We start from the raw sequence: 26,415 nt of genomic DNA on the forward strand, positions 1-26,415 counted from the left end.
TCTCTGCCCACAAAGGGTGCTGCACCTTTGTACAGGAGTATTGCTTAACTACCCTAAGTGTAATGGCTCTTTGCTAATTTTCTAAAGGCTCAAAGAAGGGCCTTATATAATTAGTAGTGTGAACACTTTTTATTTTTGTTTTCTATTTATAGTGTTATGTATAGTAATATGCATATAATTTATAGTATTATTTATGTTTATAGTATTCAGATTTCACTTTACCTTGTCCTCTCAGTATCTCTGTAGTGATTTCAGGAATCTTTGAAGATGAATTGGTAACAATCCTTATGAGGAGTGTTTAGTATAAAAAGGACAGTACCAATTGAGCAAGTTTGTGAGAATGGTGTTTGGGTCCTTTAAACAGCTTGCATTTCACAAAGCATCTGAGTGGCAACAGCTGCAGATACCACAAAACAGTTAAAAATGGCACGTGTGTGAAGTGTGTGACTTGGGCTTTGCCCGTTCAGTCCATTTGCACATATGAGATGAGCCTCTAATGTTGTTCTTAATTCTGTGTCCTGTAAAAAACCAAATGTGTGTGCTAAACATTAGAACAGCTGTGTTCAAAAATAGACTATTTCTATACCCCCCCTCGCCCCCTCCAGTGCTGAACTTGATTTTCTTCTGACGCGATCACAAGACTGCTGCTGCAGTAGGGGCTTAATGCTATTTACGTCGTCATTTGACATAGCAACATCTCTCAGGGGATTTTTAAACAATGCAGCTGTTCAGGAGAGATGAAGAGGCTGAGGATGGGAAAAGGAGCAGAAATAATTTCATCTGCCATTAGGGATATTGGGGGGGGGGAGGGGAGGCAGCGTGCAAACCAGTGAGTTTAGTAGATTCATGATTCTGCATGAATGGATGGCAGGATCATGGGAGTCACGGCTTTCCCTTGAATGGGAAGGAGCATCATGGGAATCTGGCTGCTTCTAATCTTTTTTGTGAATGATTCTTTTCCTTTAACATGGCACTGGTTTTTATGAATGGCTCTGGGGGCAAAGTGCTGCAAAATCCTTCTTGAGCTGTATACAGGTCCCTTAAGGAATGCTGGGGTGGGAGTTGGGTGCAGCAGAACAGAGATGCTGCGATGTTATAAGCTACTGTTCTGTTCTTTTGAAGTCTGAGAGGACATTGTACTGCTTTTAATTCAATATAATTTAGCTTGATGAAAGCAGACTTGCTTTTTATATGAAGCATTTTTACTACGTTCCTTCTTGTTTTTCAAAATGTAGTTGCCTACATGTATTTTTCCTGTTCTAGTAAGGCTGGAGATGACAGCACATCAGAAGGGCTTTGGAATGATCAAATTTGAAGTTCTGCTCTTGTTCACCCACACGTTCCCTTTTTGGTACATGTTCAAAAAACTAAAGATTCAAAAAATTTTATGGGACCAGAAATAAGAATGGAAATGGAAGGCAATACAGAATTGTTTTCCTTGGTCTGAAGCAATTAATTTGCCATTTGGCTTAAGATGAAAAAAAAAAAAAGTTCTTGTCAAGCTTTACTTGAACACTGTTGTGTACATGTGCTTCCAGATTTCTCCATTTTTGCTGTTCTATGCAAAAGTGTATAATTTGCTATCTTGCCACCTTTCTTGTCCCTTACAAATAAAATGTGCAGAATCATTTGAGAATTTATGTTCTCATCAGAAGTAACTTAGTGTCATGAACTTCCATGCAGGTAATGTTAAAATTCAAGGATTCGTCCTGCAGAGGTGGAAATGTTCCTGTCTAATGCTAGCTACTTAAAATGTTTTGTGAAACCTAATAACTGATACAATCTTAATATCTGAATGGTAAACTATTTCAAACCTAAACTTCTCAAAACTGTTTTTTTCTAGGGGAGAAGTACAAAGTGGAAACAAAAGTCATTGTGGCAGACTTTGGAGAGAGAGAAGATATTTACAATGGAATCAAAGCAGGATTGGAAGGCCTAGAGATTGGTGTTTTAGGTTTGTATCTGATCTTTCTAAATCTTTCCTTGTGGTGTTTTGTTTTGGCCTGCCTGCTAACGTCTTCCCATATTGAAGTCTATTGAGACTAATTCACAAAAGCTGCTATTTGTCTGACTAGGGCTGTGTTGCTGCATGCTTGAGATGTTTTCTAGCTTGCTGTTGATACACTACATGAGACGGTGCTTGCATGTGTACCTACTTTCTAGGAAGTATGATGTTTTTTGAATGTGTTCAGTGTGTTATTCTGTGATTGTTAGAGGCCTTTGATTGCATACACCACGACATGAACACTTGGGGTTGTTGAGCCTGGAGAAGGTCTCTATCCGGGCAGACCTTGCTGTGGTTGTTCACTACTTAAAGGAGGCTTGTAAGAAAGATGGGGACAGTTTTAACGGGGGCTTTTGTAATAGACATGTTGCAAGGAGCAATGGCTTTAAGCTAAAAGAGTGTAGGTTTAGATTAGGTATAAAGAAGAAAAGATACTGAAACATTGGAGCAGTTTGCCCAGAGAGGTGGAGGATGCCCCATCTCTGGGAACATTCAAGGCCAGGCTGGATGGGGCTCTGAGCAACCTGACCTGGCTGAAGATGTCTCAGGGATTGAACTAAATGACTTTCAAATGTCCCTTTCAACCCAAACTATTCTATGATTCTATGACCTAATGCCATCTTAGACTCTAAGCAAGCTTCACCTACTTAGCTTAGGAGATATTCAGTTTAGGAGTACAGCCCTATGGGAGAACCATGAACTTTTAATTACAGAGCTGTTGAAATTCAATCATTACAACAGAACATCAAGTAACTGTCTCCTGCTTCAAAAATCCTAAGCCTTTTCTGGCCATGTTGGTAAGCTGTGTTTCTTTTGCTGATAGGAGCACAATATGCATGAGTATGGTTTGCTGCATCACAGGAGTGTAGGTGGTGTGGGAGTCCTTGAAAAGACAAGGTGATCCCTCCAGTTACTTTGTCAAATGTAGAACTGAGGTGATTTCATATAGGTGTTTCATCACAAGCTAGGAAGAGTTTCAACATACCAGCAGTTTACTTGAATCTTTTTTGAACAGTGCAGTAAAGGCAATTGCTTATTGGTGTTCTGTTTTGGGTTGTTTGTTGTTGTTTTTTTTCCTGCTTGGAAACACATATGTCTGTTCATTTCCTGTGTTTCTGTGGTTAGTCAGTATAGGGATGAGAACCTGTGATGGTTAAACACATGAAAAAAATCTGGCTCAGACATCTACTAGTACCTGTCATCTGATAAAGCACTCCTGACTACAAAACTCGTTTTACTAACTTGAAGTGCAGTAATTGGAGCTTTAACTGTGGGGTATTTTAGGCATATTTCAAAACAAATTCGTTATATATATGATAATATACTGTATGAACTTTGTTGCTGATAGATGAATCTTGTTGTACAATGTTTGAAAAGAATGCTTAAGAAAATAGTGAATACAAAAATGCAATTAAAAAATATCATTAAAGGATAAACCCCAGAATGCTCCCTACTACTTTTAACAGACTTGAGTACATACAACTCATGGCATCCAGTATTTAATTGCTATAAAAATTCAAAGCCATTGAAGTAACTTCAACTGCCAAGGATGTGTTTTGTGTAAAGAGTAGTTGTGACACAGCTGTGAATGCCTTGTTTCTTGTTTCTGAAGGAAATAAGTTCCAAAGAAACTTTGAAGAGTAAAATTAATGTACATTCTAATCTGTCCTGTCAAAATCCACTCGGGGAGTGTAAGGCTTGCAAGCTGCCTGTCACGTAGCAATTGCTGCAGAATGGTAGATGGTTTAAATGTCTCAAAACACCAGCAAACCTTTTAGTGTGCAAGGTATATATCCACACTGGAAGGGTTTTTATTATTTCTTAGGCTGTGATTAGGTTATGGTGATTTACAAAATAATGAAAATTTGACTTTTTATAGCCTTTCACAAACTGGGCACTAAAGCAGTGTGTGTGTGTGTCAAATTTTGTGTAAGCTCATTGAAGGGAAACAAAGCATCTTCCTTGAACAGAGCCTGCTTCTCGCTTTTATTTGCTTGAGCATCTTGGCTTAAAACATGGTAAAAGTGGCAATTAAATGCTCTAGAGTTGTGTATTCTCTAGCTGAGTTCCTCTGCTGCTTTTTTTTTCCTTGCCGCCATTGTTGGTGTAGGTTTACAAAACCCTCTCTTTTGACTAGTCCCTTGCAGTTTTAGTAGCTCTTGTGCCCAAGATCAGCAGATTACATGATATGTGGGTACTTGCTTTCCCCCAGATATAGCTGTATTAATAGCAACCATTTGCCAGTGTAATTTTTCCACATAGATGATGGCTACTCCAGTAGGATAGCATTTTAATGCTTTTATGGTAATTAATCTCATGCTTTAGTGCCTTATATTTTAAATTCTGTAATATTTGTTGGAATCCAGAATGTAGCTTTTGTTGAGTTGTGTTTTCCATGTTAGTGTGAGGGAAAACATGGATTTAAATGAGACCAGCCAAAAGGGTTGAGTTCTCAGGTTCCAGCGTATTTTCTTCTTTCAGGTCTCATCTGGAACAGCAGGTATGAGAAGCACTGGTAGCACAGCACAGTTGCCAGTGATCAGTGCCGATTATTTTTTAACCGTATACTCGGAGACACAGGAGTCTCCACATGTACTGCTCAAGAATGAGCTTCTAATTATGGAGTTGCACAGAGTCTAACTAAAGTACTTACAGATTGAAATCCTTGTAAACTTCTTATTTGGAAGCTTCTTCTCACCCACGTAGGAAGGCTAAAAGAGTTTGCATAATGTTTTGCTGTGTGTTCAAAACAGCGTCTGTCAGTGACTTCGAACATGTGCTAGCTACAGCAATATGTTAAACAAGCAGAGGTGGGAAATCTTTCTTTTGCCATTCTTAAATAGCTTTGATTATTGAAAGGAGTTTGTGCTGGACAGTGTCTTACCCTGTTGCTATCCATTTTTTTCTAGTTAAAATATGGTGGTGAAACCCAAAACCTGATTTTTTTTAATGGTCTGTTACAAACTTGGAGCAGGGATGATTGCAGAAAATGGGACCCAGTCAGCAGTAAGGGGTGTGAATTCCGTGTGACTGTCTCTGTAGCATGAATCATATAAGCATTCTAAATTTGGACAGAATTACCAAGGTTAGTCTCATAACCTTGCCACAATTCATAGCCAAAATCCTTTCCAGAGAGATGGAACGAAGAATAGTTTATTTTTGGATGAAAAGAATAAAAAATTTGGTTCGCTCTGTCAGTAGCCAGATTGGATCTTCTTCCTTTTAAAAACTTTTCACTCTTTCTAAATATAGCAAATGTCTGCTGGGAATTTGCCAACTCCCTGTTCCTCTCAATTCCTCACCTCAATTTTTAAAGGTTATCTAAAAGTTAAAAATTTGAAACACACAGCATGACTAATGAACTTCCATTTATACACTAAAATCTGGACTAAAAGAGCTTGAGGGAATTCCGAATGAAGTTGGCGCACTTTGCCAGAATATCTTTCTCGTGTTTCTTGCACATCCTGCATCTCTGTTGATACTTAAATTATCTTTCAGGCTGGGTCTTAAAACGATAGCTTTTGGCACAGATGGAGGGGCTATTTTATTTTATTTTATTTTGTGAAAAAGGCATCGGTGCCTTTTGACGACGTTTCTTGTCCCCGTGCAGACTCCTGCCTGGAGGTGCACAGTGCTGCTGAGCATACATAGCACTTTGGGATTCTCTGGGGTGTAAGACACTATATAAATGTAAAATGTTGCCACAGCAACCACATGTCACGCGATTCACTTGCGTAAGATGAACAACAGATACTTAGGAAGCGGAGATCCCTTTTGGTTGCTGCTTTTTGTCTCCATATCAATGTGCTCTGTGGAGTTCGAGGCTGCAGAGCAGCTCTGTTTTCGAACAGAATTAGAAGTTTTCTCCTGTTGGGGCTGGGATTTAGAGAATGGGTATTGGTTTCACGTCCGAGAATAAAACCGTGCCAGTGTAAAGTATTGAAAAAAACAAATCTAGGAGGTTTAAGTAATTCGATGCAGCTGTGAGGGTGACGGGAAGAAGGGTTTCCCGCGGGGAATCTCCGCGCAGGGAGGCCGGGCAGCGGCGCGGGGTCCCCGGCGGCGGCGGCGGCGGCTCCCCCGCGGGGCGCGGCGGCGCTCGGGGCGGGCGGTGCGGGACGCGCCCGCGCTGGGCTCTGCTGCCACCTCCCGGCCGCGCCGCGCACTGCGCCCGCCGCTCCCCGCCCCGCCGCTCCCTCCGCGGGGAGTGCGGCTGGGCTCTTACCGCACTTGCTGTATTGATTTATCGGAAAAATCCGTGTGAAACGGCCTCGCCTGCTGTCCCGCCAGGCAGCTGCTCTCTGGCTCGACACGCCGCAGACACCCGAGTCGCTGGCAGAGGCAGCGTCGTGCCCCCGCGCTGTGGGGCGTGGGTGCGAGGTGCTAAACTCGGCAGCTTGTAAACAATGGGAGAATTAACGCTCACACATTAAAATGGCCTGTCCGTGTGCTGCCGCCCTCCACCGCGTGTGCCGGGCTATTTACAGTTGTTGAAACACGGCCAAAGCAGTTAGAATGTCATAAATGCAACGTATTAAGCATTTAATTGCTTGAAAATTGCCACTAATCAGGGGGCATCCAAGTGATCTCATTCATCCTTTTCTTTCAGTCAACAATGTGGGAATATCCTATGCTTATCCTGAATATTTTATTGATATTCCAGAGCTAGAGAAGGTAAGTGCTTTTGTGGTACCTTCTAGTGTTCTACTGGGGTTAGCGGATATTTCAGAAGTATTTAGGTTTGGTTATGGAACCCACAAAATGAGGTTTTCTGATTAGAATTAAGTCTTCAAAAGCTTGGAGATTTCCATAAGCAGCATAACACAGTGCTGATGATGGCAGTCTCACTTTTTGGTGGTGTTCTTTACGTACTCTTCCCTGCTGCTCCTGTCCCTGGTCTCATCTGGCTTTTGTTTATGAGCTGCTTTAGCTTGTGCTGGGGCATTTCAGTCTTATGTGACTGAAGGGGGGAGCAAGAAATTTCATGGATGAAAGCTACCTCGTCCATAACACTTACAAAACTTAATATGACCATTTTAGACAGTTCATAATGTAGGGACAATCTTGGTTGTACTGGATACATAGAAAACTCTGGTTATGAACATTTTCACTGGTACATGATTTTCTTTCTGAAACCCCTGTAGCTCACTGGGTCCACTGTGTTTTCTGCTTAAGTGTTGCTAAATATATCCAAATAAAGTCACTAAAGTGGTGAAGAGTAAAATAAGTAGTTAATTTTAAAACAAAGTGTCAAAGGTAAGAATTTATTAACATTCATAAGTACTGAATCGTGTTAGGAAATAGTGTCAGTGTGATACACCTGTGTGGTTCTATATTTAATACAAGTCCCTAATCAAAGATGCAACATGACCAAGAGCAATTCACAGACTTTTCTTTGAAAGCCTGTCACTGATCCTGATACTTAGGCGGGTAGGCAAGGAGAAAAGGCAGATAATTTATCCTGGCACTTAAACCCAGAGGATGTATAAATATTGTTCAAATAACTTTAAATGAGTAAACCCCAAAACTTTATTTTCTTGCAGACGATCGACAAAATGGTTAACATTAACATCATGTCTGTTTGTAAGGTAAGTTACCAACACTTCTTGATAATTCAAAACCAGAAAACAAGATTCAGTGGTCTGAGGGAATTACTTTGACCTGTTAGGCTACAGGTTCACTTTTTGTCTTGGAGAAACCCAGCGGTTCTAATTGTAATATCGGACTGTTCTGATTGTTGTGTGAAATGTAATTTGTTGCAAAGATGCCTATTAGCTATTTGAAAGAAGCAAGGTAAGTATGTAAAACAGCACCTAATGCTTCTTGACAATTGTTCTTCTAGTCCTTGTAAATGCTTCTTTCTTCTTCCCCTGCGTCTGTGTTTCTTGGGGAGGGCAGCCCTTAGTTCTGTATGTCTAAGGTTTTCGTACACTATAGTGAGAAGGTACTTATATATTTTCTGCAAAATTTATGAGCAAGAAGGAAAACCAAACTCACAGAAGCATGCATTAGCTTTACTTCAGAAGTTACCTTCACTTTTTGATATTTAAACTGAAGGTTTTATTAAGAAGAAATCAGCATGAGTTCAGGCTAAAACATATGGCTGTTCTCTTGCTGATTAACATGAGGCCCATTCAAAAATGAGATTTTCATCTTAGTATATCAAAGCTTGAAAAGGACAGAGGAAATAGCTGCTTACAAGTCACAGGGACGCTGTTAGTGCATTACCAGTGTGTGCTGATGAAACTCCTTGTGACTATTCACTGCTAAACCTTCTGCGGACAGAATACACGGCGCGACAGTGTATCTCTATTAGCTATGGGTTAACCTTCTGCCTCAAAGCTGAAGTATTAGAAGATTCAAAGATGGCTCAAAAGATTTGACTGTTTTTGCAGCTCTTCTGATTAGGTCAAGTACTAAATACATCTAGTACCGTTCTTTTGGGGAGTCTAAACTCTGGTTTCCATGTGAGGAGGCGCAGCATCTCTTAAAACAATGCTTTAATAAGATTCTCACACTTCATTAAAACATAGACAAACAGTCTATGCAGCTGTTGCATGACTGAATGGGAGTTGGTAATGTCAGCAAGCTCTTACATCTGCGTGTGTTTTATTTGACATCTCAGAACTACTTGCTGGAAAGGTAGAAATGCCGTAACAGTGAGTCTTCAGAAGCCTTTCACCTGGAAAATGACTGTGAGCCTGACAAGTACAGATTTTCTAGTTGACCGAGAAGGACAACCTATGGTGTCTTCTTGCCCCCCTGCAGGATTTAATCAGAGAAGTCAGTTATTAATGAGTTTTCTCTTAAGAAAAGTTTCTCTTAAGGAAGTCATTTAAGTTAACAGAGCTGCATCAGGTGTACATCTGAAGAAGTGTCATGCACAGAACTCCTCTGCTGAGGTGTGAGGTCTGTGCTGTGCCAGCAGAGGGAGTGCACTATTCAATGATAAAAGAATTTGGGGTGTCAGTCTTCCCGGGAACATTTTGTTAGAGTAGAAAAGTTACAGATGAACTACTTCAATACGAATTTTTGAAGATGGGAGGGTAGGGTAATAGTTTATTTCAGCATATACCTGAAGTTCCAGAGATGCAGCTAGACTGTGTTGCTTTCCAAAGTAAACTAATGCTTTAGTTGTAGTGTCAGTGTTCATCAACAATTTAGCAAAATTGTCATACAGCTTCTTGTAAAATTTGCATTCTCTCAACCTCTTCAGATTTCTAAAATGGCTATTTTTGCACATACAGAAACTTACGCAAGATCTGCTTGCTGTGTGTTAATAGTGTTTTTGCTTCTGTTTGAAAACTTTTTCCTTGACTGTGAATAACTCCTGGTACTGCATTTAATCAGAATTTGAGCATAAGATTCCAAGCTTGCAAATGTTTTCTCCTGCACGAGCGTGTTGTGTAATTAAACAGTAGGCATGCCAGATGCTTAGTGTTTTAGGGAGAAGAACACATTAGAGATGTGTGCCATCTGTAAGACACTTTTTCAGGAGAACCCATAGAACTAAAGAATCACGGTAGGAAAAAACCAAATTTATGAGAAGTCTGTGTATCATTTTCTGTCGACTTTTAGGATGTAATCCTGTGAATATTTAGTTCTGGTTTTGAGGTTGATACCCTTTCTTTTATATAAATTTGTGTGTGTATGTTTTTAAAAACAGTAATAAGAATATTCTCTCTTCTTGTCTGACTAAAACCATCAAATTTGTGATGGAAGAGAGCACGAAGTTCTTAGGCAAGAAGCTGAAGGTCTGCTGAAATGTGAAAGTACAGGAGAATCAGAGCTACTACCTGTTCACACTCTACCCACAGTATCTCCAGATCCTTCGGAGATGTCATATAACCCGTCCTGTTATGTTCTAGAGCATTGGCATCCACTTCCTTGCTTTTGGACCAGCCTTTCTCAGAGCATAAAGATGATGATATCTCCTGTCCTCTCAGTAGCCTGCACCATGTGCCATCAGCAGCACCTTTCGGACAGCACAACTCTTCTGGTGTGCGTGTCAAGTAACTCCAGTTCTGGCTGAAAGACCCCTTGGACTTGAAGTAGAAAAGTCTGGATAATTAGCTAGAAATGTTGAAATCTGTTTTATTGCTGTATAAGAAGCATAATGCTCATCCCCTAACTTTTTGATCCATCTTCTTCTTCATTAGTCAGCTCATTGGAGTTCCTAGGGGACGTGCAGTGTGTGAGAAGGGGGACACTGAGAGAGAAGACAACATCTTCACCTCACAGAACAAATTTGCAGACTAGTTGGTCTCGCTGTTCAGTGTTTTTCCCAGCTGCGAAGTATCTAATACTATGGAATTTTGGCAGCTGTTTTGAAAATTTGTTCCCAGTCAGACCTTTTAAAATCTGTGTCTTTCCCAAATCCTATTCCATGTTCCCCTGCCTGCCCCCATCATGTCCTTAGAGCACTGTTGGATTAGATCCCCCATGAACCATGCAGTCATGCAATTTTGGGGTTCACTCAGTCTGGCATGAAGCGTTGATTACAGTGATGTGCCTCTAAAGCACCCTGTACATCACTGAAGATAAGCCACATAAAACTGCTAGAAACATGTTGGAAATCTCATGTCTTTTAAAATACTGCTTAAAAAATTGACAAAATATCATCCTCTCCCCCAGCCAAAGTAGATGCTTTTTAAGCAGTCTGGGCAATATCACATTTTTATGGTGATGTGCAGTGCAGGAGTTACTCTGGTCTTCATATAAAACACAAAAAAAAACTGTTATGGGTCTTGATGCCATAAATAGAACGAAGATTTTTCATTTGTGGTATTTTCTCAGTAGAGCTTGAGACTTAATACAGTCATATACAAGGATTGAATTGACAAATAAATGAGAAAGAAGATGAGGTAGTATATGTAGTTTCATGGTTCTTGTCATAATCTCATCTCTAGCTTCTGGTGGGATTTAAATAGGAGAACTTTAATGATTGTTGATAGCAGTTTAGGTAATGTGGATTTGTATTACAACTTTTGGATATCTTGTTGCATTTTGAGATGCAAATATTAGTGGCATTGAGTGAAATATTAGGTCAAAATCTCTGGGTTTTTTTCATTAACCAGCAAGTGTTCAAGTGTTCACCTTACATCTTCTTGAGGTGATTCATCTTTGTATTCTACAGCCTTTAGTTTCACTTGGGAAAACAAACTTGGTTTGGCTGTTGGCTTAATGTTGTGAAAGCCAAGGGTGCTAGAACTGCTGTCCAGTGGAAAAAGTGAGTAGGTAATGAGCACAGAGAAGAGCTTCAAATGGATTCCAGGAGCCTTTGTTTCTCCTTTGAAAGCTGCAAGAGTTACTTGGTATGGAAGGAACTGCAAGTTTGTTATTTCTTTTGCAGCATCACAATATGCTAATTGAATTGAGAGTGAGGCATAAACTTATGTTCTCTTGAAAAATAAGCAGGACTAAATAGTTAAGGGAGTGCTGGCCTAGTGGTTGATCAAGCAAGGAGCTGAATTGGTTTGCAGGCTATTATATTGTGGGGGGATGCAAATTTTAGGCTTGCAGGCCTGGCTTTGCTTGGAACTGGGCAGTAACAGCTGAAGAAGGAGAGTAAATTATGTACATGTACATCCCTTGTGTCTGTGGTAGTCCTCACGTTGATGACTTCACTCATGTTTTATATTGAGTGTCAATACAAAATGCTACTAGGCCTTACAACATCAAGGATTTTTGTTGTCATATTTGTGAATATCCAACTGTGGTATTAGATTTCTGGTGTTGTATAACAGTTGTGGGGCCCATAAGTCTGAAGGGTGACTTTGAATATTATCTCACCTTTTCCTGCTGTATTTTAGTAGTCTGAGTAACATCACTTGAAAAATATTCAAAATTTTTCATATTATTATTCTTTTCAAAGGCTCTACTTCTGAGCTGTTGCTTGGACCACATTGAGAAAAGACTACAATGCAGTGATAACTAAGAATGGGAGGTTTTCTTCTGAAGAAAAATCACTGGAAACCCATGGTTATAACTTCCAACTATATTTGTTGGTCCTCTAATTGCAGCTTTTAATTGTAGTGTCTGCTTTAGAACATAAATCTAGCCATAAGTCTGTCCATTCTTGTATTTGCAAGTAGGAATCTTTGCTTTGTTAGGGTTAAATTGGTGTTAGGTTTTCCAGAACTAGAAGGTAGAGGACAGGTTTGGTGAGGAAGAGTGGACCATGCAACCAGTGCTTGCCAGGAATGTAGTAAATGCATTTGCATATAGAAGGACATAAAGAAATGATAGCTGCCTACAAAAGATTACTGAACTGGTCTGTAATCAATCTCTACCTTAAGTTAGTCACTTGCCCTGAGCATCCTGGAACTTGAGATCTGGATGGTTAGGTATGAAAGAAGTTGACTTAAAAACAAAGCCACCCTCCAAACCAAAGAAACCATACCCCAGACTCTATGGTAGCATTGTGAGTGTATGTGAAATAATTGGAAAACACACAAAAAACAGAGTGCACCAGCCACTCTTCATGGTTGTGTGCTAAACATAACTTTTAGTCAGGCTCTGTAAAATATCAAAGATTAACAACTTCTGATGCTGAGTAGTCTGTCCTGAAGAAATTTGTCAGATGCACATGCTCACTCTGCTCTAATGCAAATTTTCAGAAAGAAAAACCACTTTGTTTTGGATGAGCAGTTTTCATGTAGCCTAACTACTTGTCTGGAATTAACTGAGTTTGCATTCGTATTTTCAACTGTAGCGCACATATTTCTGTGGAAAGTAGTATTCTTTCATAAAAAAGGTTATGTGAGGGAAGCCTAACCATGTTCAGTAATCACCAACTGAAGGCCCTCTTTTTTAGGGTAGCTCCCAACCCCTCCTTTAGGCTTCCTGACACTTCCTTCTGCCTGTATTAAATTGCCTTCAAAGAAACAAGCACTACTATAAAGTTCTGTGACATCCTACATGCAAATTCCTATAGATTGACTTGCAAGGCTTTGCCATTTATGAACTACACACCATTACAGACCTAACTATCTCTAAAGCAGATCTAGCTGAAATTTAGATTCTTATCTGGGAGATATTTATTCAGTTCTAGATGTTTTGGTTTTGAGCTTCCATTTTCTCTAATGGCATGTCTGATATTACAGCTATTGAAGATGAGTGTTAACCAGTTTGGCTGTTTTGGATAAGGATCATACAAAGCAAGCAGGGGTAGACACCACTGACATCATTTATTAGTGATAAAACTACATTTCTGCTGTTAATTGTTTTATTTGAATTAACACTGAAAATATTTGACATGTGTGTAGAGTGTATTAAATTGCCAGACCTGAGCACGGCTGCAGAGTCCCCTGCCAGCATTTTTCCAATTGTGCACTTTGAGTGTGCAGTTGGCTGGGTCAGGTGAGTCTGACTCAGAGCGCTGCCTTCTGTTATCTTGCTCTTTAAAAATAACAGTATTTGTACATCAAGATACTGAATATTCATAAATATTTTTTTTACACATCACAAGGTGTAAAAGTACTGATAGAAATTTTTGCCCTATTTCACAGAATTTTGAAATTCCCTCAAAATAGGAATTTTAGTAAAATAAATGGAAGTGATGTTGAGTATGCAATCCAGTTTTGCCATCAGTGTTTTCTGTGGAGAGGAAAAAATTTTGACTGCCTGTTCAGCTGAACTTTAGAAACAAACCATTTAATGCAGGTGGTAGTGAGAGACTTCTCGATTTCTCCCCAAATTGTATACCTATTGCTGTATTTCAGCTGTCAGTGGCTTCATTGTTTTTTATTTTATGTAAGCCCACCAATTATTGTAGCATATTTTAGTAGCCAGCAGGTTTGTGATAAACTGTTAGAGCTGCTTGGTGGGTTGCAATTTGGATTTAGAGCATGAATGCATTTGTGTGGATTTATGACAAAGTTTCAAATGTGGGGTCTCCTCTACACTACTGGGAAATTGTGTACTGGTTTTTCAGATCATTTATGGGTTGCCTAAGGGAAGGCAGCTCCAGTCCATGTGCCAATCTGTGGAGATGATATGCAGCATTACACTGCCCTGAGAGGCAAGAAACAGTATGCTGCTTTTTGCCAAGGGATCTGTGGAAGAGATTGTAAAACTTGGATCAGATAAAAGCTCTTCCAGTCTTGAACTAGTCTTAAAATCAGCCCAAATCATTCTTTATCCTTGAAGATTAAAATAAATAGTTGTTTCTACATCTCTTTTGGAGCATTAGTGTATTGAAAAGCTCATGTATGCTTAAACTTAATACTAGAGGGTTTTTTGAAGCTGCATCAGATCTGTTTAGCTTGTTGATGCTTATCAGCTCTGAATACTTAGTTTGACTTCTGGGGCAGTGCTGACAGCACTGTGTGTCAACAGCTGACTTCATGAAAGGAAGGCCTGTTCAAACTCCTGCCTGTACAGTCCCTTATCAAATCTGTCATGCAGTGTGGCTTGATGGCAGAATCTATTCTAAGGGAGAAATGCCAATAAAATGGAAAACACAGCCCTTCTCTAGCATTTTCTTTGTGTGTCAGCTGCAATCAACTGAGATTGTTTTCTTTTGTGGTTTTGTTTTTCTCCTTTATTCCTGAAAGGGTATGTTTTATAATTAAAAATAAAAACAAACAAACAATAAAACCTCAGACCCAGATTGAGTCATATGTGAGGGCTAATGCAGTGGTGATAATAAAATGAGTAGCTTCCTACAATAAAATTTGTTTCTTTGTAATTAAAGTGCTTGCAGGTGTTTTGTGTGCCTGTATATGCTGATTTCCTTTGTGCGTGTTTTTCTTCCCATACTATTCAAATATTCCATGTTTTATTTTAAGCTGTCAAGGTAATTTGGGATCAGTGGGAGTATCATTATGTTTTGATGTGTGCTGGTTTTTGTATTTTATTACCCACCCCCATGTTCTCAAAAACTTTGTTGGAACACCTTTTGGATGTCAAATGTGGTAGCAGTTTATTTTTCTTGTGTGATCTGTCTTTGGTGTCAGTGACAATTATTCACAGGGTTACATGGGGCAGGGCTGAATTTGACACAAGGAGAATTTTGATATTATTTCAGGAAGGCAGAAGTTTTGGATTTAAATTGTGTTTTAGGATGGTAGTAATTAGTAGTAGGAAAATTAACTATTTTACACTAATTAGAGTTTTGTCCAAGTTTGGATCAATGCTTAATTTGTTTCCCTTGTCAGAGATGCTCTGTCTGCAACTGGGAATCTTGTTTTAGGATTGCTGCTCAGGAGAATCCTTCAGCCAGCTTGTAGATGGATCGCTCAGAATCATAATAAAGGCAGGAGTTTCCAGAGCAGTGAGGAGGTTTGCTAGGCAACTTTCCTCTTGGGGGTGTAGCTTTTCCAGTGTGAAAACATCTGGGTAATCAGCAAAAAATATTTTGGAGTCTCAAGTATTTTCTGTAGGTAATAATGTAGGAAACTCACATTTGCTAGTTCTGTCAGTGCTCTTGCTATTCCATAATTTATTTTTGTCTTAAACTCAGCAGTTCAGTAAGCTTAGCTAAAATGTATTGGATAATGATTTAAATCTTGGCATAGGTGGTAAATTTAGTCAGGCTTGAGGAAGACAGGTGTATTTTGCAGGGAGAGAAAGATGGTACATGTACTGTAGTACTCTGGTGTTTTAATGTTCTTTAGAAGCCATGGATGCTGCAGAGTGGTGAAGACATTTGTTTTATTTACTCTTGTGCTACTACCTAGATGGGTTCACCAGATTCTGTGCACACACTACTTGACAGAGCCAAGTTATCCAGGTAGAATAAAAATAAACTGCCTACGCAAAGTATGGTCTCTGCTTCCCCGAGCCGTGCTTGGGGTGGAGGGGGTGGCAGCTGCTTCTGGGAGGAAGGGAGGCTTCCCTCGGCCTCTGGCTGTCTGCTGTCTGCATTCTCAGCCATCACGAATGTTTTCCTTTTGCAGATGACACGATTGGTGCTGCCCGGCATGCTGGAAAGGTGAGTCACACTAACACTATCCAGACAAAGTCATCATTATTTATAGGGGAGAATCCTTTCTTGAAAAATTCATTACTGTGACTAATCAGCCTAGTCTCCATGTTTTAATGGCAGAGTAATGCTGGGTGAGTCACGCTGATGGTGCATGAATCATCAGACGGTGGAAGCCTTTTCCACTCGATTCCCTTTTTATTTTTCCTCTCCCTTCTCCACTGTTGTGGTGATTCCTTTTAGAACAGAATTAAAAAGCCCGTCTGACTCATCAGCACTAACTCAACAACCTGCTATTCTGAGGGGGTGGTTACAGTTCCTGGGAATAACCTTCTTAAGGCTATTTCTCTAAGTCATTGTAAGTAAAATGGATGCAAAGAATATGTTCTCATTATACAGTAGGAGGTATATTGAGGAAAGGCTGTGATCATTTGGAAAAATAGAATTGGAGACCAGCTCTTCAGAATAACACACCAGTGTCAACAGGGAAGACACGTACTGACTTCCCAGCTAGCTCCCAGGTGAAACCAGAAGGTTCACGATTTCCATTTAGTCTTCCCCAGGCTGTTTTGCAGCTGATGTTGGCTCTGCTGGCTGTTTGCTGTCTCTCTTGGGGTGCTAACCCCGCCTTGCTGGGGGTTGCCCTGGATCAGGCTTGAGCTATGTTCACAATACTGGGGAAAACTCTGTAGAACCATGCAGACAAATACGCCAGGAGGAGTATGTATATGGGGCATGCCTCCAAATCTAGCAGAGATGATGAAAAAAAAAAAAGGCTTATTTTATGTAATCCCACTGTCTGAGAGTCTTCATTGCAGACCAGAATTCAGTTATTCAAGTGTTGCACAGATGCTTCACTTTTAAAACAAAGCTTCTTCCTGTTCTTCCTGGTTGCAAACTGTCAGAGCTAGCAGTCAGTATGGGAGTCTGTGTCTACACATCAGGATGATGGTGAGCTAAGATTTTTACATAGCCAATCATGAGATATGAATAAGTTTATTTCATGTAAAGAGATTTGAGCCCAAGACTGAGCTCTGGGGTGGGAGTGTAATATTTCCCAATGAAGCCGGAGTAGAGGGTGAGGATTATTATAGTACAGGGGTGATACACACTCAGGGCTTCTAGGTCAGAAGCTGCTCCTTGTCCTTGTACTGTTATTGATAGATAAAGGGACTTGGTTTTTTGTGAAACCACTGTTCTCTGAAGGTGCCAACACGAAAACATTTATACTTTTGTGGGGATTTAATGTTCTTTCATTATTAGGTTTTGGAACTTAAAACTCCTAAGTTTCTTCTCAGTTTCTTCTTTGTTTTACGAGCTATTGTAGCTATCCATTTGGCAGAGTTATCCCTTCAGCTTCTCAGGATAGAATGGTGTATTCTCTACGTATAGAATATCCTGTATAGGTTTTTCTGCTCCACATCCACGTGGGTAAGATGACTTGAATGAAAAGCAGCAAACCAGGATCCTGCTGATTTCTGATTCTGACTGCCCTTGAGCACACATTGTCTTTCCTCTTACTTCTCTAACTGCATGACTATCTCAGGGATTCTGAGGATAAATGTTAAAGAAGCCTGGAAAGAAAAGGTTAATAGTAGTTAAAAAGAATTAAATATGCATCTTGAACTTTTTCCTGAATATAAGGAACCACTTTAAAAGACTGCTCCATTTGGATGACAGCCTTGCTTTTCATCTCAGGGAAAAAATATTTGAAAAAGCTTCCATTTTCTGTTTGATTTTTGTGAAGTTGGTTGGGTTTGCAGTGCACAGAAGCAATGCTTGCAGCTGCCAACTCCTGCACAGTCATAGCTCACAGGCCATTAACACCAGTAGGAGTCTGTAACCACAGGAGGACATGGATGTCCAGCAAATTCAAGGGCATGAATTGGAGCTGGATTCAGCTGCTCTTCAGGTCAGCCATATATTTCTCACATGGGACCACAGGCTAGAAAAAGGGCTCCAGGCTCTAAGAATAAGGCTAGACTAAGAATCTCATTGTCATTCCTCACTTGTTCAAGGAGGAGAGCATGTTGAGTAGATAGATGTGACGTAGCATGTTAGAGCATCTTGCAGCTTGCTCTAGTGAGTATTTGAATGTTGGTGTTATGACAACATATTGCAAGATAAATACAAAAATAGAGCATACTTTGCATGCTTTGCATCCAGGTCTGATAAGAGTAAACAAAGCTACATCTTGGTGTGCCTTTTACTTTCCTATTTATAATAAACACAGCAGCATTAGATGAATGCCACTTCTGGTAATGGCGTTTAGATTCTCTGCTGTGACTTCTCTCCTGTGCCCTGAGCATTTAAAGTGACAATTTATTATCTGAAGCTTCCTATTATACTTAAATGAGCAGTTCCTGTATAAATACTCAGGCTACTATCTGAGATTTTCATAGAACTGAAAATCAAGGCTTGATGTCTTCGGGAACAAAAAACAAGCCACCACCACCAAAAATCAGTTGGTTGTTGCTAGACAAATACCAAACTATGGTATTTATTGCCAGGAAAGTAGCAAGTGCATAATTACATTACAGAAGAAGCTTGCTCTTTCCACTTGGCATGCAGCTGGAGCAGGCGCTGGTTGCCACAGCAACAGGGAGATGGCTAAATATAGCCTCCCTGGTGCTGGACCATTTAAGGTAGAATGACTGGGAGGTGTGAGGGTGCGGGCCTGGCTCTCTTCATCTAACCAACTTTTTTTCTTTGGTTCTGTTTTGGTTTTTTTTTCCCATTAACGGCACAGTTGAATTAGATGAAGACAAAATTTCTTTTTACCACACTGATGCTTGAGTAATTCTTCAGATCCCTCCCTAAAAACATTTATTCTGCAATTCCTCTAAGAAGCAGAATTGTAATTGGAGTAATTGAAAGTGTTCCCCCTACTCACATGCTTCTCGATTTCATTTTATCTGGAGGTTTTAAGTTATGAGCTTTTAAGGCTAGGTCTGTTTTCTTTAAAATGTAAAAATACAAACCACAAAACCCCCAGTGGCAGTGACTGCTTCAAGGAGACCAATACACAGAGCTTCTGCAAGGGGCTGCTATTAATGTTTTGTGTTTCCAGGAGGGTTTTCTTCACTGGGTCAGACCATTAATTCACTCCAGCTAGGTGGTGGTCACGACTCCTGCTAGAAAGTTGCAGTGTAGCCAGACAGTGCAAGACCTGTGCTTGCAGCCTGCATGTCAGCCTCTCTTCTAAAGCTTCAGTTTGTTCTAAAAGCGTCAGGCTCGTGTTTATCCTCATCAGTGCTTATCCTTCTTTGAATCCTGTTAAGCTTTTGTCTTCAGTTAAGTTTTGGGGCAAGTACTCCCTAGTCTGAATATGAGAAGAGCACTTTCTTTTATTGGATCTAAATTTCAGTCTTTCCTTTAAATAAACATCATCTTTCTTTTGTATTCTGAGAGACTGAATCAAGATCTTGATCTTTTTCATTTGTTAGTATGTGTACTCTTACCGTGGCTTCTCTTAATAGTCTTTTAAATAAATAAATTGATGTCTCTGGGTGGATTTTTTTCTTCTCTTCCCCTTTCTTAAATCATCAGTTTCTTAATATTTCTGTCCACTATTGGGAGGGATAAAGATGGTTTGTAGACTGTAATAGAATATTTTCGTAGTGGTGGAGGATCTGTCCCTGCCATTCCCAGCATCCTGTTGTTTGGCTGGTTTTGATGACTGCTGCACATAATAGAACTCCTTGTTCAGGTTTTTCATGGAGGGGACAGTTGGTTTAGGGTATTGCAAGGTTTGTGATTAATTCACAATTTTTTCTTTAGTAAGCATTATTTTGGTTATTGATAATAGATTATTGATGCACTCTTAATATTGATTTTTCATCTGCCATTTTGTAGTCTGTTCACATAGCAGCCTGAGCTTTTTAAAAAGTTCCTTATAGTATTCTCCAATCTTATAATCTCTTAAAAATGCATAAATACTCATTTCATTACTAATCTCAATTTGACCTCACAAATAAAAAAATAAATAAATAAATATATCACAGTCACCACCTGTCTTGATACAAAAAACTTCTACCATCCACTGTTAACCTTTTGCCTTCCTGAAAATTCCTGATTAATTTGTGATCTTATGCTTTCCATGCTACATATTTTATGCTTTCCATGCTACATATTTTTTCCATGTTACTACCTTATTTCACCTACCAAGCCTTGCAGGGAAGTCCTGCAAAACACACTGAATTTTGCTTGAAATCCTGAATGACTGAAATTATTATTTTCTATTGCGTTTGCCATCTCATTCCTTGTGACAAATCAGTCACAGATGTAATTTACACTTGTATCATGGCACAAGCCATGCTGGTTTGAATCTATTGTCATGATTTCCAAAGCATTTATATTGTTTTAATTTTTAACAGTGACTTAAATTACTGTTTGTTTTTAAGATGGTTACTTAAATGATTGTGGCGGCAGTGGTGTAGGGTGGTTGAACAAAAATGATGGAAACGCATGTGAATCTGCAGGACTTGAGCTGTGTCATGTCTACCTGCATGAGTGTTCTCACTGCACTGAGCATGGCATATTTATGCTATGTTCAGGTGAACTGGCTTGAATTTCCAGCAGGGTAGGAAGATGTAGAGATTTATCTTTCACTGTGTTGGATTATCTTGCAGGACCTTCTAATAGCGTAATTGCCCTAATTTGCATAAAGCTTTTAAAAATTATTATTTTTTCTACCTGGCATTAAATATGTCTGGTTTTATAGGTAAAACTAGTCTCAGAAATAGATACGGCTCAAATCAGTCTATATTGGGAGGTCAGAGCCTTCCTGTCCTACGTGTATGTGCTTTAGAATGGCTTGACAGAGCAGGTGGTTGCTAATTTCAGGTATCTTTACCAAAATACTGTTGATGAATACCTTCAGTGTTGCTGTAATGCTGCTGTAAGACCACTTTCATTTTCTGTGTTCATCCACTGAATATCTTCCATATTTATTAAATTCTGTATCTGAGCAGTAGATTCAGATGCTTCATCCATTATGAAGTAATATTTAGAAGATGAAAGTAATTATCAAAGTGTAAATCATAACTGTGTTGCCATTTCTGCCATCTTATCCCAAGATGTACAAGTTCCTCTTGATCTTGTGCCATCTTGACTCAGTGGTTTTGCATAGTTTAGCTCATTTGTGTGTGTGTATGTATATGTGTATATAAATACAACTTTGATTCTCTTGCTGGATTGACCTTGGAGTTGTTCCTGATTTATACCAGCTGCTAGGATACTTCTAACTGCATAAAGTGAATTTCAGTTCAGGATTTGGTTGGGGGTTTAAAGAGATGTTAATCTCAGTTGCATTCTAAAGGGTGTTTTTAAGCTTGCTGTAATTTTTGGAAACATGAAAGATGTTTCCTTTATTTCATGATCATAGATCTCTGATTCCTTTCAGATCAAAAGGGGTAATCCTGAATATCGCATCAGCTTCAGGGATGTGTCCAACTCCTCTGCTGACTCTTTACTCTGCAACCAAGGTAAGTGTTCCTTTCCACACTGAAATCAAGTGTCAAACATAAGGCAACACTCACAGGAATAAATGTTTTGGTGTCCATCTAGTGGTGCTTTCATGAACTAAAATTACAGACTTCTGTCTTGAGTTTTTCCAATAGTGGAAGCTGGAAGGTCAAGGGAAAACCGAGTGCAAGGGTTTACTGGCATAGAGATGGCTATTTTATGTATTTCCTCATGTATTCCATTTTTAAATGGAAAAGGATAGTAGTGTATCAGGCAAGCTTAGTGCACAGCTGAGAAAGGACATTGACTAAGTTTAACACACTTTCTTATTTTGGTTTTGAAACGTCTTTCCCCAAATTCTGTGATGATTCTATGATCTACATTTCATCTTAAGTTCATCTGCTCTGGTTTCTCTTTGTGTTGCTGGGACAGTTTCATCTTTTTGCAGCTGGTCTTATGGTTTTTTTCCCAAAGATACTTTCAGGGGATTCTAAAATGTTGCCCTAAAATATCTCCAGTGAATGCTGTAAAGACAGAGTGTGGGTACCCAGCATGGAACTGAGGCATATGTGATAAAACAGAATGCAAGAGACATTTACACTGGTATTAAAGCAGTATGGCACTACAGCTTTTTCAGGCATACCTGATAATTACCTTGAATATTTCAAGCATCTCAGAGTCTAAGCAGAACCTTGACAGGATGAAGAAACCTTCAGTAGTGTCATTCATGTCAGAACAGACTCACATTTCCTCTAGACTCTCAGTAACATCTTCATATTCCCAGAAGGCAGTTGATGCACACTATTTTATTCATACTAAAAGAGTGCATATTTAAGTTTAGAAGCCTGAAGTAGCTTTAGGTGATAAAATTTCCCCTTGAAGTAGCTGTTTCCTGAGAGGACAGTTTTTTGTTTTAATACAAATGGTCACTTTGTTGGGGCAGTGCTGTCAGCTCTATGGAATCAATTGAGCTGCTGATTTTAGTGATATTATATCTTACACTGCTTTGGTAGTCTTTTTTTTTCAATGGGAATCTGAAATATTTTTTCCCCTCCCCTTAAAAACCTAAGTTACAGGTTGAATAATCTGCCTATTCTCAGCACTGCCTATCTTCTACAGCAAGATTAGTAAGCATGAAAGTGACTCCCCTAATGTAGCTGTAGAAAGACTGTATCTGCAGTTTCTAGGGTTTTTTTCTCCCCTCATCTATTTAAAGGGGATTTAAAGCATAATACCCTTCAGGTGTAAGTCAATGACTTTGACTAATTATCAGGAACAAATGCGGTCTTTAACCTTCCTGTGGAGAGTCCCTAGTTTACACTGGAATCACTCTTTTAAAGGAATCATAGTGCTATATTTTGACAGGTTTATCTACCTGTGTTAATGCTAATGAGAAGTGAAATATGATTATATAATTTCCTACCTCACCCCCATGCCTCTACTGTTTGGATTTGTTATTAGATATTTGGATATCCAAGGAGAAGAAATTTTCTAACATGTAATGCTTATCTGCTTATTCAGGGAATGTTTACTAAGAGAGCATTCATAAGACTTCAGGTTCAAGGTTGTTAGGGGACTTGAGCTTGTGGAGGTAGAAAACCCAACTTCTCTTGAAATAAATTCTTCAAGAAAAAAAATTCCAAAGCTTATTTGTATACTGGAAATTGCTTTCTCTTCTCATGTAAAATGAACATTTTCCTTATAGCAAGCTCTTTGCAACCAGTAGAGAAGACAGAGAAGACAGTCTTTTGTACTTCATCTCCGTATCTGGAGCAGTAGCTAGCATCAGAACTTTGGTATGGAGGAGCAGTTAGAAATTTGAGTGATTAATGCACTTTCATTAATACAGTTCTTTTTAATGGATTATCAGTATACTCTGTGCAGTTATTACACATGCACCTGACTGCTGTGTTCAGAAACTGTACCAAACTCTTTGGCATGTCCATGCAGGTATCTTACTGTTGCAAGAGGATGGTCAGGGGATTCATTCCAATAGCTGCTGCTAGGCCAGACTTTCAGTCTTGTTCATGTTGAGTACTGAATTTTGTTACGAACTTATACTCGGGGGAGAGGGGGAAAGAAAGAATAGCTGAACAGCAGATAAGCTTTTTATGCTTTAAGGAGCCTCCTGCTAGGTTATACATGCAACTTGAAGAAGAAGAGTAAAAGGACCTACCTGCTATACAGCAAAATCCAGTTTAACTTCAGATCTTCCAAGTATGCTCAGAAGAGTGTCTTTAGAAATAGTCCAGTAGTGTGGGAGTGTTTCTGTTGCTTCCTGTATAGGCTGAATTCAGTGAGATGGCCTGTATAGGAAAAACACTGGCCACTGCCAACTCTAAAGTGCTGGCTTCAGTTAGAACTTCAATAAACCACTGGGGACATGGTAACCAAAGGAAAACTGTAAAGGAGGTGCAGTACTAGAGCTTTACTGCTTGGTTTGAATCTGGTGTGAAGCAACTGCTTCTTAAATAGTTCAAATAATTTACTTAGTATTTATTTTAGCTTCAGGTATGGATGGGATTGAATAGTTCATTCAGTTGAAGGTACTCCATTCATCCTACTTGGCTGTATCACTTCTCTTAAACAAGAAACCATAGCAGAACTTGGTATTTTATCTCATTGGACAAAAGGGTAAGGTGGAAATGTGGTTTAGAAGAATTTGGGAAGTGGGAATCTGTGCTGGTTTGAACTGCTGAGTAGCCTTTGATTCTTAGGACAATATTTCCTGGCAGGGTTAAGGAGGTGACTGTATTAGCTTTGAGAGCATCTTGAAGGCAGGTGCTAACATCCACCTTTTAAGCTCTTTAACTTCTTTCTTTGAACTTTCAGTCTTGCAATTGCTAAAACTTCCAGAAATTTGGAAGAGAATCTGTGGAGGTGGACTTGAGGATTAGAGAGAAGTGTCACCATAGGATGGCATTTTTTAGAAGTGTAAAGGCAGAAGACTAAGTGTTTAAACACTATGTTCTAAAAACCATGTGCAAGAGGAACCCAATTAAATCACTTTTAAAAATATCTAAGAAGGTGACATAAAGTAGTGAACAATGTAAACGTGAAGTTGTCTTTACCTCTTTTAACTAGGCTTTATTTAACAAATCTAGTTCCTTTTCCTTCTAAATTATAAAAGGGTTTATTTGTTTAGATTGAGCCTTGCTTCTGTAAAAATACTTCATAAGCATAGAGTTTCTATTTGAATGGCATTGCTCTTGTATGCAAAGTTTCACTGAAAACCTAGGGTTTTCACTTTGAAAACAGGAACTCCAAATAGTAACTCAAATACTCTTACACAAAACTGTTAAACTAGAGTTTCAATTGTAACGTGTATGATGCTACATGTTTCCCTTCTTCTCTCTGCAGGCTTTTGTGGATTACTTCTCCCGAGGCCTCAATGCAGAATACAAGAGCAAGGGCATCATTGTGCAGGTGAGTAGCTTGTTTCATGTAAGTGTGGTTACCACAGCAACATTGATGTCTTGGCAACAAAAAGGAATCAGCATATTCTCTTATTCATGAGTGTGTGACACAGATTAAGGATAAGGATTTCCTTTGATCCCATTAGCAGCTTTCTTAAATTACTCTGAAACCATAGGTCTTGAAGCAACAAAAGACATGGTTTGATTTTGTGTGGTTTTAGCTGATGGTTCTAATTGATCCTTTATGGATAAAGTATTCCATAAAACTGTGCACAGTGCTGTAGAATACATCTTTATGAAGCTTCATCTACTGGAATACATTTGTGGAATTCTCTTGTACGGGCATTCCATGGGTAACAGCTCTAACAACTGGAATAGTAGAATCCCTGCAGTGAATCAACTGCTAATCTAAACATAGTTGAAGAATGAACAAAAGCCTCAAAGAGCCTTCACGTGTAACTGACTGATTTAATTTTCCGTATTGCTAAGGAGTCTTGCTTCATAGCCCTCCTTGCCCCCTCCCCATTTGTTTACCTCCCTTCATTTTAATTATTTTTGGCATGGTAAAAAGCAAACCAAGCCAGTTTCTCACAGCTTTATAGGGTTTTGCTTTAATATCGCTTCTCACATACTCTTTAGTGTTTGCTTCCAAATCTGGAATTTCCAGCTTTGATCACAAGCAGTGAACCTTTCATTGCTGATTAAACCTCTCCAGAGCAAGAATCAGTTAAATAAAGATAGTATGAGATCTTACCTGCACTGTGAAGACAATGGTATCTCTCTTTGAAATTCAGTTAGGGATCTTGCAAACAGGGTTACCTATGTCTGTGCCTGTCATTCCTCTGTTCTGTGTGGTGGTTCTCAAATCCATTTGAACTTCAAAGGCTTCATTAAAGGTAAGGCACAAAGTTGCCCGCTTTAAATGTGTAATCATTAAACAAATGAGCACAACTCTTATTGCTGGCTAATACTATAGGGAAGCTGTTAGCAGATTAAGGCTATGTTACCTTTTTGATGTGCAAGATTATTTTTTCCTTTTAAGTATATTTAGCAAAACAAGAACTTCTCACCAGAAAATGTCACATTTCCTGAGAATGGATTGCATTAAGAAAAAAGACAGTTGTTGGGTGAGCTATTCCCATGTAGTCACCAGCCTTTTAGTGGGAACCTCTTGTAAATCTAGATTTAAACTTGATACTAAATATCTGAAGGGGTGCTGTATGTTTTGGGATCTATTGGCAGGAGAGGAAGGTGGACCCTGAAAGCCTTCCAACTGCTTGACTTTAGTTTTACACTGGTAACATGATAACTTGGAGTACAGCTCCAGGAGCTTGACTTCTCCCCTGGATGCTTGATTCTGTGCCGTAGCACTCTGGATATACAGCTAAACCAGTGTGCAGCAATGGAGGATGCATAAAAAGGTATCATTCTGAACAAGTACAGGTTCAGAATACAGAGTCATTTTGTGTACTCTCAGTTCTGAAGTGGATTTAGCTGGAATAACTGTCAGTGTTTCATGTCTTCTTGTTACTTTCCCTTCTCACAGCTCCAAACTGTCCTGGAATGGGTCAATGTTTACCACATGGCAAGTTCTTACAGCT

General features: G+C 39.3%; 1 protein-coding gene across 1 annotated transcript in view; it reads left to right on the forward strand.

Annotated features, from left to right (window-relative positions):
• The window catches only part of HSD17B12 (hydroxysteroid 17-beta dehydrogenase 12), an 81,405-nt gene that overhangs the window by 48,082 nt on the left and 6,908 nt on the right, over positions 1-26,415 (forward strand). Inside the window, 6 exon segments of the mRNA XM_059849271.1 lie at positions 1,844-1,954; positions 6,615-6,679; positions 7,549-7,593; positions 15,907-15,941; positions 21,337-21,418; positions 24,759-24,824. Coding sequence (XP_059705254.1) covers positions 1,844-1,954; positions 6,615-6,679; positions 7,549-7,593; positions 15,907-15,941; positions 21,337-21,418; positions 24,759-24,824 — 404 coding nt within the window.

Source organism: Haemorhous mexicanus, chromosome 6, assembly GCF_027477595.1.
Source record: "Haemorhous mexicanus isolate bHaeMex1 chromosome 6, bHaeMex1.pri, whole genome shotgun sequence".
NCBI classification, from domain to species: domain Eukaryota; kingdom Metazoa; phylum Chordata; class Aves; order Passeriformes; family Fringillidae; genus Haemorhous; species Haemorhous mexicanus.